Genomic DNA, 19,275 nt, shown 5'->3' with positions numbered 1-19,275 from the left:
CATTGCATGCATATCTTACTGCAGATTTTCAGTAAGCCTTTAATCTTGACTTGGCTTCTGTGCCACCATACACACTGTTCTTTTTACCCCAGTGTATTTATTCTGAAGCTACACTAAAAAAAACCCATCAGTTTTCTAAATCGGTGTGGGATGACACTTGTGGCATGGGGGGTAAGGTCCAAAGTTTAAAAAAAATTAAACAATTGTGAAGTAGCATTCAGCAAACCCTTTTTATTTAAATCCATGGTTCAGGTTTTGCACATACATTTTATCATTAGTTTTCTGAATGAAAGGGAATAGAAAGGAAAGCAGGCAAAGGGAGAAAACCCCTGATGCTGAAATTGACAAGACTTTTTGAAACTGACAAACAGGTGTGAAGCCCTATTTTCCATATTGCAGAGCACTGCTGTTTTATCAAACACTGTGAAAAATGGGAGTCACACAATCTCATAATACGGGGGAATATGTTGATAAGAAGAAGAGTCGGTTCTTATATGCCGCTTTTTCTTTACCCAAAGGAATCTCAAAGCAGCTTACAGTTGCCTTCCCTTTCCTCTCCCCACAACAGACAACCTGTGGGGTAGGGGAGGCTGAGAGAGCCCTGATATTACTGCTCGGTCAGAACAGCTTTATCAGTGCTGTGGCGAGCCCAAGGTCACCCAGCTGGTTGCATGTGGGGGAGTATAGAATTAAACCCGGCTCACCAGATTAGATGTCCACACTCCTAAACACTACAACCAACACCAAGTAGAACCTACTGACACTGACATTGAAATAAGTGATCACTGGCAATGTGTGTGTATGTTTATGTGTGCCTGTGCTACATTGACTGCAACTCCAGCATGCTTTGTGCAGGGCTGTAATTTATATGGTAGAGGAACCCTCTGCAGAAGCCCTGGACTGTTTCCACACTGGAGGCTCCATGCTGGGCTGCAGGCTGGAGTCTGAGCCAGAGCAGGTTGCCCCACCTCTTCCTTTGGGCATTTGGCCCGTTGTACCTTGTCCACCCTGGATTTGTGCTCATGTACGGGAGCCGGGACAGCGAAGTCCCCACTGCAGAAACAGTCCTGCAGAGCTTTTTAAATCTTGTGCCATTATGTTGAAAAAAAAATGGAGAGGGGTATTTTTGCTGTTGCCCTAGCAGAGCTGCATAGTAATGATAATTTCCTACCCTTCCTTGCAAATTTTTTGCTTCTCAAAAAAATCCACAATTTAAAAATGAGGGGGAAATGGGGCTTAAACATTGATGAAGGAGGGAGGATGGCAGAAAGTGCAAAGTGGGCAGAACAACCTCAATGTGGCAAGGAGTGACATTTAAGGGGCATCAAAAGGGGGAAATCCACAGGAATGTGTATGCTTTTTAATTATCTTCAAAGTACGAATGAAACAAGGAAAAATTGGCATAAAAACCCTCTCAGAAAACCCAGGTGAACAGCAATCAGAAAGCAAACTGAATGCTGAATGGAGAAAAATCAATGCAGGATGACAAAGAAACACAGGGGAAAGTATATCTATCTCAGAAAAAGTGAGTTATATTAACAACAAAAACAGCCCTACATATATTGCTTAGGGCATTTTGGTGAAAGAGGAAAGAGGCTATGATTGCTATTTGACAGCCCAAAGCATATTGAGTGGGCTCTCTGGGTAAATTTAAATTCTGTGGATGAACCTGATCTGAAAGACATTAACTGCTTCAGAGTACTATTGCTAACCAAACCGAATTATACGTCTTGCCTATCTGCAGGAATTGTATCTGCAGTACTGGACGGGGGGGGGCAGTCACACACCTATAGAGCCATTTTTCTAGTTAGTGCATGAATCATCATCATATTTGTACACACACACACACTAAGGAGTCACATCTGGGATGGGACCTGCATTTGTAATGTCCTCTGATTGAGAATACGGGTTGTATTCCACCAATAATCTCTACCCTTTTTTTAGGAAGTTTATGTAGGTGACTGATGCTATTTGAACTCCAAGGCACTAACTGCCCAGAACAATACGTCACCCTCAGACTGAACCTAAAAAACTTTGCCTATGCTCCAAATAGCCCAGGATGCCATAAACTGATGTGGTAATCCCTATTCTAAGTAGAGTATGCACATTACTTTTTTCTCACAAAATGTCAATTGCACATACGTGTGTGTGTGGGCGTTCCAGAAGTGCCATGTCTGAAAAAAGGTTGTGAACCACTGTGTGTGTGTGTGTGTGTGTAGGTGTGTGTGTGTGTGGGGGGGAAGCTTGTCAGCTCACGTCTTCCTTGTTAGCAAGAAATAGGAAGCACTGATTCTTTACCTCTCTGGAAAAAACAAGATATTTTGTTGAGCTATCCCTTGGCTAAAAATAGAGTCTCCTTGTTGATCTCATTTGGTAACTGTTCAACCACCCCTAGCAAATGCTTCAGATTTTTTCCAGAATGCTGGTCAGGTCTACTCAAGCATTGAGTGTGCAGCTGTCAAGTATCAATGAGGTTTTGATGGCTGTCTACTTAAAAGCATGGTTATAAGGGCCTGATGTTGAGGAAATCCCAACCTGAAACCTTTCTAGACATTTGGGTCTTGGTTTGGAATGTGTGTGCCTGCCTCTTGAGAAAGACTATTAGCCAGCCACCAGTAGCAAGGCAGGTCCAGAACTGGCTCCACCCGCTTTTGGAATTCCTGAGACCATTTGCAAAGATGCCTTCTTTCTGTCATTGACAAAACAAGTTTAGAGACTCTCAGCTCCTCCAAGGGGCAGGAGGCAGGCACTCCCTCAGCTCCTTATTAGAGATGTTTGCTAGTTACTCTCTTCCCTCTCTGGAGAGAGTTCTGTGCTTGGTGATACTTTGTGAGACTTCGTCTTAGCTCCGATGGTGGGAAATCGTTCTGAAACAGCTACAGGATGAAAAGTACCCTTATGGATACAAGACTCTTTCTCTCCCAAGCATCAAAAGTCCACAAAAGGTAGGTAAATTATCTCCTATGTCTTTCAGATGGGTAAATTGCGGTACAAATGAGTAAAATCAGGCCTTGTATCTCAGGGAAGTTAAACTATAGAATATGTGAGTAATGTGAAGTTGCCAACTGTTGTCTGACCCTTATTTCTGTAACTTTAACAGCTCACAACTTTTGACATATTAACTCTTAAGCCATGGTGAGTTAAGGGAACTGCCATGTACAGAGGTGCAGCAAACACCCTGTGCTGGGAGGCAGCTGTGATCTCCATATTGTTGTTTGTTGTTCCTCCAGGGCAACTGATGGGCCACTTTATGAAGCAGGTTGCTGTGCTAGAGGGACCACTAGTCTGAGTCATCAGGGCTTTTACATTCTCATGATTCGAGCTGGCCTTGTGGCAAATGCTGAGGGCTAACGAGCAGAATGTATGGGTCAAGTGTAATTTTTTACTCTGTGTTTGTTTTTAACAATTTTATTGTTATTTGATCTTGCGATGGCCTATGACCTATGAGATTGCGATGGCCTAGTACAATAAAGTTTGACTTGACTTGACATTCTCATGGTGATACTTTTCATCCTGTGAAAAGCTTCACCTGTGGATTTCTGTAGACTGAGCTGCTGTTTATGAAACTAGTTCCCCCCCCCCTCCGAAACAAAAATCTTTTTGGGGGGTTGAGTTCTTATGGTTTAAAGGTCTTTACTACTTTGTGAAATGTAGAATTAGCCAAGAGTCCCTCTGCAATACAGTTTGCAATTTCTCCTTGAGTTTCCTTTCCTCCATCATAAGGTACAAAAGCCTTGTAGACGTGGTACAAATGTAATGACTTGGCCTTGCAGACAAGAACAATAACTGTAGGCCTCAGGCTTCAGAAGGGCAGAGATCCCAGCCAAGCAACAGACCATGCCAGGAAAGTGAGGCAGACTGTTGCTACAAAAAGGGCCTGCTGCCTATCTTTGCAGAGGCCAGAAGATGAATTGCAGGAGTCATGGCAGAAAGCCTGGCCTTCTCCACAGCTTCAGAGAGGAGTGCCAGAAGCATTTAAAGACCCCACCAAGTAGGAGATTTGGGAGTGGATCCTCAAAAGGGTACAATGCCCCAGAGTCTACCCTCCAAAGCAGCCATTTTCTCTAGGGGAACTGATCTCTGCTGCCTGGGGGTGAGCTGTCATTCTGAGGGATCCCCAGGTCCCACCTGGAGGCTGGCATCCCTAAAGTTCAGTGGGCTTCAATGAAGAAGAGTTGTTTCTTATATGCTGCTTTTCTCTACCAGAAGGAGTTTCAAAGTGGCTTACATTTGCCTTCCCTATCCTCTCCCCACAACAGATACCCTGTGAGGTAGATGAGACACAAAGCCCTGATATTACTGCTCAGTCAGAACAGCTTCATCAGTGCTGTGGCTAGCCCAAAGTCACCCAGCTGGTTGCATTTGGGGTAGCGCAGAATCAACCCTGGCTCGCCAGATTAGAATTCCACATTCCTCACCACTACACCAAGCTGGCTTTCAGAGTGCCTCCTCCAAAGCAGCCATTTTTGCCTAGGGCGCTGATCTTTATAGTCTGGAGGTAAGCTGTAACTCCAGGAGATCTTCAAGTTCCACCTGGAGGCTGGCTGCTCCAGGATTGAAAGTAGTCCTTGAGGTTTGGAGGTGGGGCTTCAAAACAGTACAATTCCTCAGGGTCCCCCACCAAAGCAGCCTTTTTTGCCTGGGGAGCTGATCTTTATAGTTGAGCAGCAATGGTGGAGAGGAAGGGCAGCCTGCAGGCTGAGCCAGGGTGGAATATTCATAGAATCATCTGTAAACCGCTCTGCGGTTATTAATAAAAGCCTAAGGGCAAGTTGGGAGGAGTTAGGGCGTGCGCAGTCTGTGATAAAAACTCGGAAGGGCGAATCAGGAGCCGCAAAGCGAAGCGGCTCCTGATTTGCCCCTCCGACTGTCACTCCTGGCCCAAGCTTTGCACGCCTCACCATTCCCTGCTTGGTCGTCGTGGACTGCTGCTCGATACGGGGAAAGGAACAGGGACCTGCTTCTTTCCATCCGCACGCCCTCCCAACTTGCACGGGAAGCAGGGAAGGGATCCCATGCATCCCGTGTGCCCTTCCCCCGGACAGCACGCCACCGCCGCCGGCCTCCCGAATCCCACCTCCACCCTGGCATGACCCAGGTAAGCCTCTGCCTGCTGCTACACCCCCGCGCTTACGACCCCCACATCCCTATGCCCCACACCTCCTCCGTCACCGCCCGCGCGAACACCCAACCCCCAACAAGCGCAGCCGACTGCACGCTTCCCACACTAAACCCTACCCCCCCACACACGAGCGTTTCCCACCCAACTCACCCACCCAGCCTCCGACGCACCCCTCCTTTCCGCCTCGCTGACCGCCGCGTTCTCACCCGGCCAGCTCCGCCCGGCTCCCACGCCGTGGACAGCCTGCGCCACCCGTGCGGCTGCTGCCATGGCTACAGACTGAGCCATGCATGTGCGGCCATCCGCGCATGCGTGGCTCGCTTCCCCCACGCTACTCCATCCCACCTCCGCCTGCCAGACCACGCATGTGGCGACTCCCGCACATGCGTGGTTTCCTTCTGCCTCCGCTCGACTCCCCTGAATGCCGCCTCGACTCCTGCTGCCCGTAGCCAGCCCGGCCTGTCCCCATACTCCACCCTCCACCCACCCCTACCTACTGCCGCTGCGCCACCTCCCCAAGCCTATCCTTATCGCCCGTTTTTATAAATGGGCTTTGTTTCTAGTAGAATCATAGAGTTGGAAGGAGCCATTCAGGCCATCTAGTCCAACCCCCTGCTCAACGCAGGATCAGCCCTAAGCATCCTAAAGCATCCAAGAAAGGTGTGTATCCAACCTTTGCTTGAAGACTGCCAGTGAGGGGGAGCTCACCACCTCCTTAGGCAGCCTATTCCACTGCTGAACTACTCTGACTGTGAAATTCTTTTTCCTGATATCTATATCGTTGTACTTGTAGTTTAAACCCATTACTACGTGTCCTTTCCTCTGCAGCCAACGGGAACAGCATTCTGCCCTCCTCCAAATGACAACCTTTCAAATACTTAAAGCGAGGCGGCAAGTAGGGGCGCGTCGGAGGTTGGGTGGGTGTGTTGGGTAGGAAAGGCTCGTGTGTGTGGGGGTAGGGTTTAGTGTGGGAAGCGTGCAGTCGGCAGCGCTTGTTGGAGGTTGGGTGTTCGCGCGGGTGGCGACGGAGGAGGTGTGGGGCATCGGGATGGGGGGGTCGTACGAGTGGGGGGTGTAGCGGCGGGCAGGGGCTTACCTGGGTCGTGCGGGGGTGGCGGTAGGGTTCGGGAAGCTGGCAGCGGTGTCATGCTGTCCGGGGGAAGGGCGCACGGGACGCATGGGATCCCTTCCCTGCTTCCCGTGCAAGTTGGGAGGGCGTGCGGATGGAAAGAAGCAGGGCCGCCGCATCTTTGACGTGGCGTCCCTGCTCCTTTCCCCGCATCAAGCAGCAGTCCACGACGGCCAGATACTTAAAGAAGGCTATCATGTCCCCTCTCAGCCTCTTTTTCTCCTGGCTGAACATTCCCAAGTCCCTATACAAGTTAAATAGGAAAGGCAACAGCATACAGCTTTGCCGAACTCCTTTCTCAATTTTGAACTTTACACTTATCTTTATTAAATTGCATCTTGTTCTCATTTGCCCATTTTTCCATTGTGTTCAGATCTTCTTGAACTCTGTCTCTATTTATTTATTTATTTTATTTATTTATTTATCATACTTCTATACCGCCCTCCCCGGAGGCTCAGGGCGGTTTACATTATAACAAGGAACCTTACATAAAACAGTCTGTAAAACATATACATCAATAACCAACAATTGCAACCAAACACAACACAGTATAACAGTAAACAGTTGTGATACAAACAGGTCCAGGGCTTGTTGATGGGATTCTGAGGGGGGTGGTTTATTGATTGAATTCTGAGGTGGGTGGGGGGGGAGCAGGGGCCCTTGGTCGCTGTTGATTACGTCTGGTCTCGGCCAAATGCCTGATGGAGGAGCTCCTTCTTGCAGGCCCTGCGGAACTGTTTAAGCTCCGTCAGGGCCCTGATCTCTTCTGGGAGCTCGTTCCACCAGGTAGGGGCCAGAACAGAGAATGCTCTGGCCCTGGTCGAGACCAGACGGACCAATTTGGTGTCATCTGCAAATTTGATGAGTAGTCCCTCCACCCCCTCATCTAGGTCATTAATAAATATGTTAAAAAGTACCAGACCGAGCACCGAGCCCTGAGGTACCCCACTACTCACCTCTCTCCAGTCTGATGAAACACCATTGACAACAACTCTTTGAGTGCGGCTCTCTAACCAATTCCCTATCCACCTAACTATCTGAAAATCCAGATTGCAGGCCTTCAAATTATCCATCAGAACATCATGGGGAACCTTATCAAAAGCTTTACTAAAATCCAAGTACAGTATTTGCTGGCGTATAAGACTACTTTCCCCCCCTGAAAAGCATGCCTCCAAGTGGGGGGGTCGTCCTATACACCGGGTGCACTTCAGTTGGGATAGACATAGCTGCCCGTATTGGCCCATAGTACTGTAATGTAATGTAACAAACTCTATATTTTGAATGGAAATGTTGGGGGGTCGTCTTATATGCCCAGTCGTATTATACGCCGGCAAATACGGTAAACGACATCAACCGAATTTCCACGATCCAGCAAACCTGTTACTTGGTCAAAAAAGGAAACCAGGTTGGTCTGACAGGACCTGTTGGAGACACATCCATGCTGACTTCTTTGGATCACCAAATTGTTCTCCAGATGTTTGCAGATCACTCCCTTTAATATCTGCTCCATTATCTTCCCCACAAGAGACTCACTGGTCTGTAGTTTCCTGGGTCATCCTTCCTCCCTTTTTTGAAGATCGGAATAACGTTTGCTCTCTTCCAGTCCTCCGGGACATCTCCAGTACTTAAAGAGGTCCCGAAGACGATGGACAAGGGTTGTGCAAGTTCTCCGGAAAGTTCTTTGAGCACTCCAGGGTGCATTTCATCTGGCCCAGGGGATTTGAACTCATCCAGTGCAGCTAAATGCCTCTCGACAACCTCTCTGTCCATGTCAACCTGCCACCCAGACACTATCTCTTGACTACTGCCGTCTCTAGATGTGCCTAAACCCTTTGACCTGTGGGGAAAAACAGATGTAAAATAGCCACTGAGCCTTTCTGCTTTCTCTGCATCCTCCATTAGAGATTGTCTATCCGCACCCAACAGTGGGCCTATTGCCTCCTTTACTTTACGTTTGCTCCTCACATAAGATTGTGGGTGTGTCCCACCTGGGCAATAGACAGCCCTTAACAACAACAGTTTTCTAGAGCCCATTGTATTTTTTGTACTATGAGCTTTATTGCTAGTCTGTTCCACTTAATATTTTTGGTAAGGCCTTGGAGGAGGAGTGTGTCTCATGGCTTAACACCCACTCAGGGCAGCTGTCCCACCCCTGAGTGCCTCCTCCTTCAACTGGCTTGACTGTCTGTCCAGCAGCCAGACAATCGTCTTCTGTCCCCCATCCCTGACCACCCCGTCCTCTTTCCACTTCCCTCTGAGGCTTGAAGGCTGCAGATCCCTGCCGGTGAGTTCCCTAACAGCTGCTTGCAGCCTTTCCAGGTCCAGGGGTGGGGGAGGCTATCTGCAGAGTTCTTCTACTCCCCCCCCCTAATCTAGTGCCTGTTGTATTCCCTAATGCAGCAGGCTTGGCTCCTAGTCTCAAATAAGCAAACAAAAAGGCTGAGAGAGCATGGAGCATGCCTGACTTGTCATGCATGATTCTAAAATGGGTTGAGGGGTTGCAGCAAGGGATGAGACAGCTGATCACCTGCTGCAGGACAGGAGCTGGTGTTAGGAAGAGGGTGGATGTGCCCCTCCCAGGAAGTCATAGCTGTAACATGGGGACTCTCTTGGGGCAAACCCAAATGAGAGGAAGGGACCAACAATATAAGCCTCTTTACATCTCTGACCTTTACCCATTTCTAATGCAGTGGATAAACAGACCTCATCACCTGAGCTACGGTGTTGGGATAACTGAACCTCCTCTGCCCAGTAACACATAGGTGCTGTGTTCAGTTACTACAGAACAGTATGTTCTACACTGGTTTCTGAACGGGATGTACAAGGAAACAGTCCACTGTTTTCCTTTTTTTTTTTTTTAACTTCACGACATTTACTGGATTATTGACTCTCATACTGCATCTGGTTGTGCACCCTTATAACTCCAACTCCAACATATTCACCAGTGTTTACTATCTGGTTTGGCAGTTACAGGGGAAAGATGGAATGGATGCACGTGCACAGACAAAGTCAAAACAGACGCAATGATTTGCTGGGCCACAAGTATTAGATAGAAAAGAAGGATGTCCGCAATAAATGGGGACAGTTTAATTGCATGGTGGATGGTACCTGGGCAATAATCTATTTTCCCATGCACATTATTTCTTGAAACATCAAGTGATAAATATGTATGTGAGAAATCGCATTCTTGCTAATGAAAACATACAGTATTGTTATCTGATTAATCGCTGAAATCAGCACCAGTAGCACATGGAGGATGTGGAGAAGTGTGGAAGGGAGCATTTTATTGGCTTGCAGTATGCATCTCTTCAGTTCCTGACATCTTGACCTTCTTCAGTCTAACAGCTTTTTTCAAAACACATTTGATCAATGAGAAGCATTTTGTTGAATTTGATACTTACTGGATAAAATTATAATCTGTGTTTTTGATTGTTTTTGTATAGCCATAAAAAAAACTGTGTGGAACAATCCGTAAACCACCTTCCAGAAATTAGCATTGCTTGGCTGCTGCTCTAGTGGAGACAGTAACGATATGTACTCTGAAAACAGTGAACACAATGCTTGAATAATTATGTGCTCCTGGCATAAAATTCTGGTGTTTACTGCCAGGATTTGGACTGCAAACCAGTTTGCCCTGATTTCTTGCTTGTTCATACTGCAACTGGTTCTTGTAATCAAAATTGGACTCTCTTGCTTTGTATTGTAGTGGATCCTACTTTTTTCTTAACACTCCACTGAGTGAAAGTTATTTATATATATATTTATTTGTGGATATATTAACATATTTATGTCCCATCTTTCTTTTTGACTTGAGTTTGTAGCTTTCCTCCAAATTGTGAGGCAGTTCCATTGGAGGAAGAGCTGCTTAAGTTGAAGGAAGTCTCCTCAGGTTGGAGAAAGGTGACACAGAAGATGGTTGAATCCACCTCATTATGAATATGGCTGTAGCCTCTTTCTCTTGGAAGAATAATGTGCTTTAAGGAATTGTGGTGTGCACCATGAGGTAAAGAATGAATAACCTAAAGACCAAAATCTTCCTTTATGGGGAAAACTTGCAATAAGTCATCTGTCACTGGATGCCACTGCAAAAACATTGGTGATCTTATCATGTTTCATCCTGACAGCTTAATTTTAATATGGACTGGTCTCAGACCTCAGACCAGCCCTCTCAATATCATGAAACAGGAGATTTCCAGGCTGTAGCAGGAGGTTAGTGACCCCAGGGTCATAAATGTTCCTTGAGATTAGAATCATAGAATCATCCAACCCCCTGCTCAAAGCAGGATCAGCCCAAAGCATCCTAAGGCATCCAAGAAAAGTGTGTATCCAATCTTTGCTTGAAGGCTGCCAGTGAGGGGGAGTTCACCACCTCCTTAGGCAGCCTATTCCACTGCTGAACTACTCTGACTGTGAAATTTTTCCCCCTGATATCTAGCCTATATCATTGTACTTGTAGTTTAAACCCATTACTGCGTGTCCTTTACTCTGCAGCCAACAGAAACAGCATCCTGCCCTCCTCCAAGTGACAACCTTTCAAATACTTAAAGAGGGCTATCATGTCCCCTCTCAACCTCCTTTTCTCCAGGCTGAACATTCCCAAGTCCTTCAACCTATCTTCATAGGGCTTAGTTCCTTGGATGTTTGGAGGTGGGGCTCAAGGGTCCAAGGGTGGGCAGGAGTTTTTGCCATACAGCCAGCCCCCAGGAAGGCCACAGTGCAAGTGTGCATCCTAGTGCCCATTGTATTCCTGGGTACAACGGCTTTTGCCTCTAGTACACACATAAAGCTGTCTTCTATTCAATCATGCACACTACAGATTTTGCATATTCCCACAGGAGGGGCTACTTCTAGCATGGAATGCAGCATGATATGGGGAGAGAGAGAGAGAGTTTATTTTCCATTCTCTGTTTTGCATTTTGTTAAAAATCTAAAATAAACACACACACTCTTCTCACTTTAGACATGGAATTGTAGGCACAGGTCAAAATCTGTACAGATGCCTTTTGTATCTGGCTCAGGACTTGTGATATTAGAGCCAGGTGGCTGTCAGGGCAGTGTCAGAGTTGGCTGGAGCTAGAGGGAGAAGCTGGTGATAAACTGTGACCCTCCTGATGATTATACTTTTGGCTGAGTTTCCCACCCTTCTCCGTTTGCGGGTTTCCCTGTGCTAAGGAGAAGAGGGAACTCTTCTGTTCTTCTATCATAAAACTGGTTGCCACCAAAGCAGAGGGGAGCATGAGAGCCTTTGAGCAGTTCCCATGCTTGCTTCCGATTCGTTTTCTGCGCAGCATCCTTTTCTTCAGCAGTGTGACTCCTTGAGAATGACACATTCAAATTGACTTTGAAACTACCCAACACCGCCACATGATTAAATTTCAACATTCATGTAGCGCAGCATAATATAAAGGAGAAATGTAAATGTATTGCTACATGGAGAAGATGGCTGAGAAATGGCTGGCAGGCTGTGGTATGATAAATTAACAGGCATCTAAATTTACTTTTAATTGCCTGGTATTTTATCCTTGATGCTTTATTTCATGCTGAGCCATTCTCAGTGTTTCATTTTTATTGGAAGAATAAATAAATATTTCTGATTGTTCTGTCTCAGGCTCATCATTTCTTTTGTCATGGTTTAGCCATGCATCGTACCTCTAATCCTTTTTTCAATTCCTCCCCCCCCCCCCCAACCACACACACACAAATCAGTCACTTTGGGTCCTTGCTCTAGTTGCTTTATGGTAGAAAGGGCTCGTCTCTGATTTAGAACCTAGTAAAAGATGTTTTTCACAAGCTGCAGTATCAGCAGAACTGAATGTTTTTAACAATTCAACCCAAAGACAAGTATGATTAACAGGGCCTCTGTCCCTTTACAAGAACTGGGGCTATATTTGCATTATTCCTCTGTGGACCTTCTGGTTTCTATGTAAACCTCCATGTAATCTTTCTGTTTGTTTGTGTTGGTTGTCTTTCATTGGTTGTGCCACAATGAACCAAGTTGTACACACACAGGCTTCATTCAGACATCACAACAAGCTGTAATTAAAGTGCGGTCGAGCATGAACTCAGCTTTTTGCTTGCACTCTAATCATCACTCCTTCTCCCACACACAACCCTTGAATGAAAACCTTCTGGTACTTTACAATCCCAAGTAGAGTTACACTCTTCTATGTCCATTATCAGTGGGCATAATATTGGCAGAGTTTGAATATGTAAAGAAGGTGCAGCATCAGGCTGCTTTCATCAGTGCTGCCCTTCAGTCTTCCTGGCATCCTCTGCCCCCTCCATAGGGGATGGAAACTGCCCATGTTGCCTCTCCCAGACTTGGCCTGGCTGTCCTGCCAGCTGGCCCAGAGGAGGAGGATCGCTTCCCCACCTGGAGTCGTCATTGCCATGGGGCTGGGGTTACTGCCAGGCTATACCCTGCGGTTCTTGTGCTGCTTTGGTGGGCCCACAGTGAGGCTCTTGTGGTGTCGTTGGCTTCCCTGGGGTGTCTTTGTCAGGCTCCTGCCACTCATGAGCCAGTGGCCCACCTTGGCCAGCATGCAGGTAGTTCTGGTCAGTCTCAACATTGGGCAGGGGTAGGGTGGCAAAGTCCAGACTCCTGAGTAGGAGATGGGGGAGATCTGGACAGAAGGATATAACTCTGCTTAGGATAGCTCTGCTGATTAAGCTCCATCTGAATACATGTGTCTCAACCAACTGGAGTTAATTTCCCTCCACAAACCACAACCACCATGACAAAATCCCGGTTTGTGGGGGCAAAACATCTCCAGTATGTTGAGATACCTCCACAAGAAAGAGGAAGCGGGCGAAAGGAGGTTTCAGGGGAGTGTTTGGATGTGGCAACAAGCTGTGTTCATGCTTGAATGCAGTTTGTGCTCAGTTCTAAAAGCAGGCAGGCATAGCCACAGACCTCAACATAATGTATGATTTCTTAAAATGTGGGGTGTACCTGGCAGGAGAACAATAGAAGTCAGAGTCACCATAAGGAGGCTTCAGTAAACAAGTTATCCATGGCATGAGAGCTGTGTCTTGGCCTTCATGGGAGTGTCCACTTGTCTCAAAGATTACTGTCCTCACGTTGCAAGACTCCAGATCCTTTCCAGCAATTGCCAGGGATAGGTTATGGCTGTGACTGACAGGAATTCTTCATTATGGGAGGTCAGTCCTATCCTGCTTTGTTGTCACCCAAGCATGCTTCTCAGCATAGAAGGAAAATACTCATGCCAACTTCTCAGAAGACTGTATTTTCTATTTCAGCATAGAGATGTCATCAGTTTAGGGGGAGAGGTGTGCTCATGGGATGTCTTCAGGGTAGTTAGATCCTTAGTAATTCAAGACATCAGTTCCCTGATATAACATAGAGAACATACCACCCACCCACATTTGCATTGCTTGCACTGGGTAGACCAGCCTTTCTTCATGTTTTTATTTATTTATTATTTATTGACTAGTATTCAAGCCCGCTGTATTCTGATGCGTCGGGAGGCTGCGCGCGGCTCGCAGTTGCTCTGGGGCGGAAATCGCGCCTGCCGATTGGTCCCTCCGATGGTCTGTCCGGAGGAAGGGTCTAATCCGGACCCTTCCTCATCCCGGACACATCCCGCCCCTAAAGCCCTTACTCTTTTATTTAGTCCGCAGTGCCCGTGGCGCCACGGGCGGTGTTCAGATTATATTTATATACTGCCCTCCCTGAAGGCTCAGGCCGGTTTACATCAAACAGGAACAGTACAAATAACTCAGTTTATAATATTGTAATAACAATAACATTATGAACAGTAGAACATTGGAGAGAACAATAATGTAAGAACATCTTACTGATGGCCCAGTGGGGTGGGTGAGTCTTCAGTGATGGTTGTAGGAGGGAGGCTTGGGGGAGGGCTGATTGGAAGCGGTGGTTCTGGTCAACCTCAACCGAATGCCTGGCAGAAGAGCTCCCTTTTATAGGCCCTGCGGAACTGTTCAAGTTCCATCAGGGCCCTGATCTCCTCTGGCAACTCATTCCACCAGGTGGGGGCCAGGATGGAGAAAGGTTTGGCCCTGGTTGAGGTCAAGGAGGCTTCCTTGGGGCCAGAGATCACCAGAAAGTTGGAAGTAGTGGAGTGTAAGGCAATCCCTCAGGTACACTGGACCCAGACCGCGTGTGCTTGAACATTTCTAAATACTGAATTAAAGGGAACTTACTTAAATATCTTATAATATTCCTCTTCTTTTATATTTGTATGAAGTTCTTATTCCCATATTTCCTTTATGTGTTGTCAAATTGGCAGCTCCTTATCTAATAATATCTTTAACCCGCTCCTAGCGGAGCAGATTAAATAATCGGTTAAGGGCTCTGAGGGTGGGCCCTATCCGTGATGAGGAAGGGTGCCCATAGGCCCTTTCCTCCAGACTGACACTTGGAGGGCCCAATCGGCAGGCGCGAAGCTCCTGATCCCCCTCCCCTTTGGGCTCCCTGGCCGCCTTTCTGTCCCCATTCCCTTTGGTGCCCTCCTGACTGCCATGGCGTTCCAGCAGCCGCTTCGATTGTGGCTCTGGCGCTCAACCCGGAACTCCCCGGTTATGCACGCGGCTCCTTTGGTGCCGCTTCTGATTGGGCCCTGGTCGCTAGGGAAGCTGCGGTTTCTTCCGCGTTTCGCTAACGCGGCTTTCTCGGTGGCGTGCATCAAATCTGCAGCCAGTTGCAGCTGGCACCGTGCATTATCAGTGATTTTAGTCGCCACCATTCCACCCCAAATGCGCGGTATTCCCCCCGTGCACCATTCAGGCCAGCTAAACTACTCTTGATTACTGTCCAGGAAACCTGTTTATACACTTTGCATTTGGTTTCATTGGCTAGATTGCCTTTAGGCCACAAAGGGTCCTTTTCATGCACTAATTGTATTTTCCCTGTGCTTAATCCATGGGGCGGTGGGGGAACTGTGTGAAAGAGACATATGTGAAAACGGGATCAAGTCATATTTGAGGGGTAATCTAGCTGGTACAGGCTATTAAAAAAGAAAAAAGACAACATTAGTGTCTTCATACTTGACATAAAGACAGATTCCTGGAGACTTCCTGTTATTGTTCTTTTGTTTTATTTCATTCAGGCTCCTTTTATTTTAAAGTGGAGTATCAAGACCATCTAGCTATGCACTTCGGGAGTCCCCCCGAAACGATCCCAGCACGTAGATTGCAGAGAGAAGGGAGCACTGATTCCAGTTTGCGGCTGTCAGCAGATGAAGGTAAGGATGTATTAGAATAGGAGGGATTTTTGACCCAGGTCAGAGATGATAACACCAAATTCCCTCCTATAAATGGGTAAAAGAGTTTATTCAGAATCCAGTTTATTCTGGGTATAAACTTTTGTGTGCATGCACACTACTTCAGATACATTGAAACAGTCACCAACTATTATTAGTGGGTAAGGAGGATGTTGCCAGGAAGAGCCAATTAATGATAAAATTGGATTGAGACAATTGGTAAAACCTGTGAATAGCATTAGCATACAGCATAATGAAAGCTTACAAACAGATGTGACAACTGAATGACATTAACGTGTAGTGAGATAAGAAACAAATAGCTCTGTTAAGCCCTGGGGTTCCATTGTTCTGAGTCTTGTGATAATTTATATCTCAGAGATCTCCCATTCTAGTCTGTTTTAGTAATTCTTTTGCAATACAGCAATTACTTTGAGATCCCCCACTAATGTCCTGAGGGATTGAAGTGTTCTCTTACAGGTTTCTCTGTTTTGTGATTCTTGATGTCAGATTTATGTCCATGTAACCTTTGGTGTAAGGTTTGGCCCATGTATTGTTGGCATTTAATGGCATATACAGTGTTAGAAGATGAGCAAGTGAGTGAGCCTGAGATGATGTAGTTAACATTGTTAGGCCTAATCATTGTGTTGTCTGAGTTTATGTGGCAGCAAAGTTGGCATCTATGTTTATTGCAAGCTCTAGTTCCAGTATTCATGTTTATATTAGATGTTGTATTATTGTGAGTGAGAAGATGTTTAAGATGGGGGGGGGGAGGTAAGAAAAGGTTTCCTCCCCAATACTTATGAAAGATAATGGTTGTTGTCAAAAAATTGAGTCCAATAGCACCTTTTAAGACCAACAAAGAATTATTCAAGGTATGAGCTTTCCAGTGCATGCACTCTTCCTCAGACAAAATGGAAGAGGGCATGCATTCGAAAGCTCACACATTGAATAAATCTTTGTTGGTCTTTAAGGTGCTGTTGGACTCAGTTCTTATTTTGCTACTTCAGACCATCATGGCTACCCACTTGAATCTATCTTTATGGTTGTTATCCAGTAGAGGTTGTAGAAGAAAAAGAAGAGTTGGTTTTTATGCCCCACTTTTCACTGCCCAAAGGAGATTCAAAACGGCTTACAATCACCTTTCCTTCCTCTCCCCATAACATACACCCTGTTAGGTAGGTGAGGCTGAGAGAGCTCTAACTGGACTGCTCAGTCAGAACAGCTCTATCAGTTCTGCGATGAGCCCAAGGTGACCCAGCTGGCTGCAGGTGGAGTAGCAGGAAATCAAACTTAGTTTTCCAGATTAGAAGCTGCCACTCTTAACCACCGCACCATGCTGGCTCTCCCAGCCAAGTCACTGTTTTGTACTGTTTTGAGTTGTATGTGGCCATGCGTAGTGTTCTGTTATTGGATCTTTGGGCCTGGATTGCAATAGGTTTTCTCTGGCTTTGTCAATCTGTTTCTTGCATTCATCAGGTGGATATTTTAGTTCCAAAAGGGTTTGTTGAAGAATCTGACAATTTCTGTACCGGGAATTAGCCCTGCCTTAGCTCTCGTTCAGTTGCAGGGCAAATTCCTGGTTTTGTTCAACACTGGCAGTGAGTCTGGGCTGTCCCAGGCATAGCCTGTTCAGGTCCTCCATTACCCTGAGGCAAGGGAATGTTGACTCGGGTGGCAACAGGGCCTCGGTAGGGACAGGCCTGTGCAGCAGGGGAAGAGTCGGGCTGGCCTAGCCTAGGCTTCTCCCTCGGTTATGGTGTCCTGGAAGGGTGAAAAAATGCCCCAGGTGTCTCTGCGGTGCTGTGCAGTACCATGGAACCAACTGGGGCATTTTTTTATGTTTCAGAATGTGATATTGCTGTAGACCACAATACCACATTCTTAAAATTATAGAAAAACCAGGCCCACCCTGCAGTGTGGCGGAACAAGGGCAAATGCCCTGACTTAATCAGAAGGCTGCAGCCCAGAGTGACATTGTCAGTGCGGTAAATGTCTCTTTGTCTGTGGGATTGGAACAGATGCAACTATAGCATATACAACAGATTACTTGGTAAGTTAAGAATGGTAGCTGGAGGCATGCAGGAATGTTTGTCGCTCAGTAGGTTTCTGGTATAAACAGAAATGAGACCCTTGCAAATTTATGGTGGAGTCCAGCAGAGAAATTTATACTTGACCTTGTAGATTCAGATAAAAAATGCTACCTCTAGGCTTATCTTTAACCGCTCCTGCGGTTATAAAATAAAGCCCTAAGGGCTATTGGGGAGGAGTTAGGGCGGGCTCTGTCCGTGATAAAAACTCAGAGGGGCGAATCAGGAGCTGCAAAGTGGCTCCTGATTCGTCCCTCCAAATGCCACTCAAGGGCCAAGCAACCAATGGGGAGGTGCGTAAAGCGCCTTCCCATTGGCCCTTCACCACAACAGACCAAAATTCCATTCATCTAGCCCAGTCTGGCTGCCAGTCTGCTCCTGACCACCGCAGGGAGAGGAGGTCAGTAGGGCTGCCAAGGGGGATGAGAACACAGGCTGCACCAGTCCTTTTCTCCCCAAGGCTGTCCTAACTGTCATGTCCAACTGCAAATTGCCTCAGAATCCTGACAGAGCTGGCAGGAGGCTGCTGAGTGCCCTCCCTCCCCCTCCCCCACTTCAGGCCTGCTGCGAAGGGGCCTCTGATAGGCCCTGACTGAGGGGAGGGGGGCATTTTCCTTCAAAGAGCAACGCAGGGGAGCCTATGGGCCTTCCTTTTGAGGGGGGGACTTTCCCCTTCTGCCAAACAGTTGGCTGACAGGGAGGCCACAGAAAAGCCCCTTCTCACTTAAAATACTGCCCTGCCTGGAGGTTAGACACAGCCAAGCCATGTGTCTTTCTTCTTTGCAACTCTCTGCAGATTTGAGGCCACTGCACAGCATTATTCTGCAGAGGAAACTGGCTCTTTTGTATCCTGTTTCATCTGCACAACAACCCTGTGCAGTAGGTCTCAAGTCTTTCAATTCAACAACAACCTGTGTGGGAGGCCTTAAATGTTTGTTCTCTACCACAACTCTGTCCAAAGTAGCTCTTTCTGCCTGGGGAACTGATCTTTATACTCTTTATACTCTGATCTTTATACTTCTCTTTATACTCTGCAGGTGAACTGTAATTCCAGGAGCTCTCCAGGCCACACCTGTAGGTTTGCTACCCCTGGGTTGGAAATATTCCTGGAGGTTTGGAGGTGGGACTTCAAAATCATACAATGCCTCAGAGTCCAGCCTTCAAAGGAGCTATTTTTGCCTGCAGTTGATAGGGAGTGGTGCAAGTGTGTCCCTCCTGGGCTATGGGTTATGGCCAGCCCTTTCCAGCAACTGTTTGTATTCTGGGGCACAGACAGGCAGACCAGCATCAGTCCTGTGAGTCTGGAAAGTGCAGGAAGATCTAAATAAATATTTACAGCCTGAAACTGTATATAGAGAAGAAGTAAATGTCTGGAGACACATGGTAACTGAAATGACTTATTGGCCTGGCAAATACCCTTGGCCTGGCAAATAAAAAAACATTATATAAAACCTTACTAAGGTCAAGACTGCTGTACACAGAGAGTCTTCCTCTTAGGGTTGCCAGCTTCCCTGTGAGGCTCGCTACCCCACCTCCCTCATGGGGAGTCTGCTATGGGGAGAGAAAAGGAAGACGATTGGAAAATGCTTTGAGACATCTGAGGCCTGCTGGGTCAATGCGGCCCATTCCCAGTTCTCTCAGATCTCTCACAACCCCACATATCTCACAGGTTGACTGTTGTGGAGAGACGAATGG

At 46.8% G+C, this 19,275-nt stretch overlaps 1 protein-coding gene across 1 annotated transcript in view; it reads left to right on the top strand.

Annotated features, from left to right (window-relative positions):
• The window catches only part of TOGARAM2 (TOG array regulator of axonemal microtubules 2), a 114,070-nt gene that overhangs the window by 11,521 nt on the left and 83,274 nt on the right, over positions 1 to 19,275 (top strand). Inside the window, exon 3 of the mRNA XM_077341373.1 lies at positions 15,341 to 15,475. Coding sequence (XP_077197488.1) covers positions 15,382 to 15,475 — 94 coding nt within the window. The 5' untranslated portion in view covers positions 15,341 to 15,381. The remainder of the gene's footprint in view (positions 1 to 15,340; positions 15,476 to 19,275) is intronic.

Source organism: Paroedura picta, chromosome 1, assembly GCF_049243985.1.
Source record: "Paroedura picta isolate Pp20150507F chromosome 1, Ppicta_v3.0, whole genome shotgun sequence".
NCBI classification, from domain to species: domain Eukaryota; kingdom Metazoa; phylum Chordata; class Lepidosauria; order Squamata; family Gekkonidae; genus Paroedura; species Paroedura picta.
The sequence above is the reverse complement of the archived record's forward strand: the minus strand, read 5'-3'. Positions and strand labels throughout refer to the sequence as shown.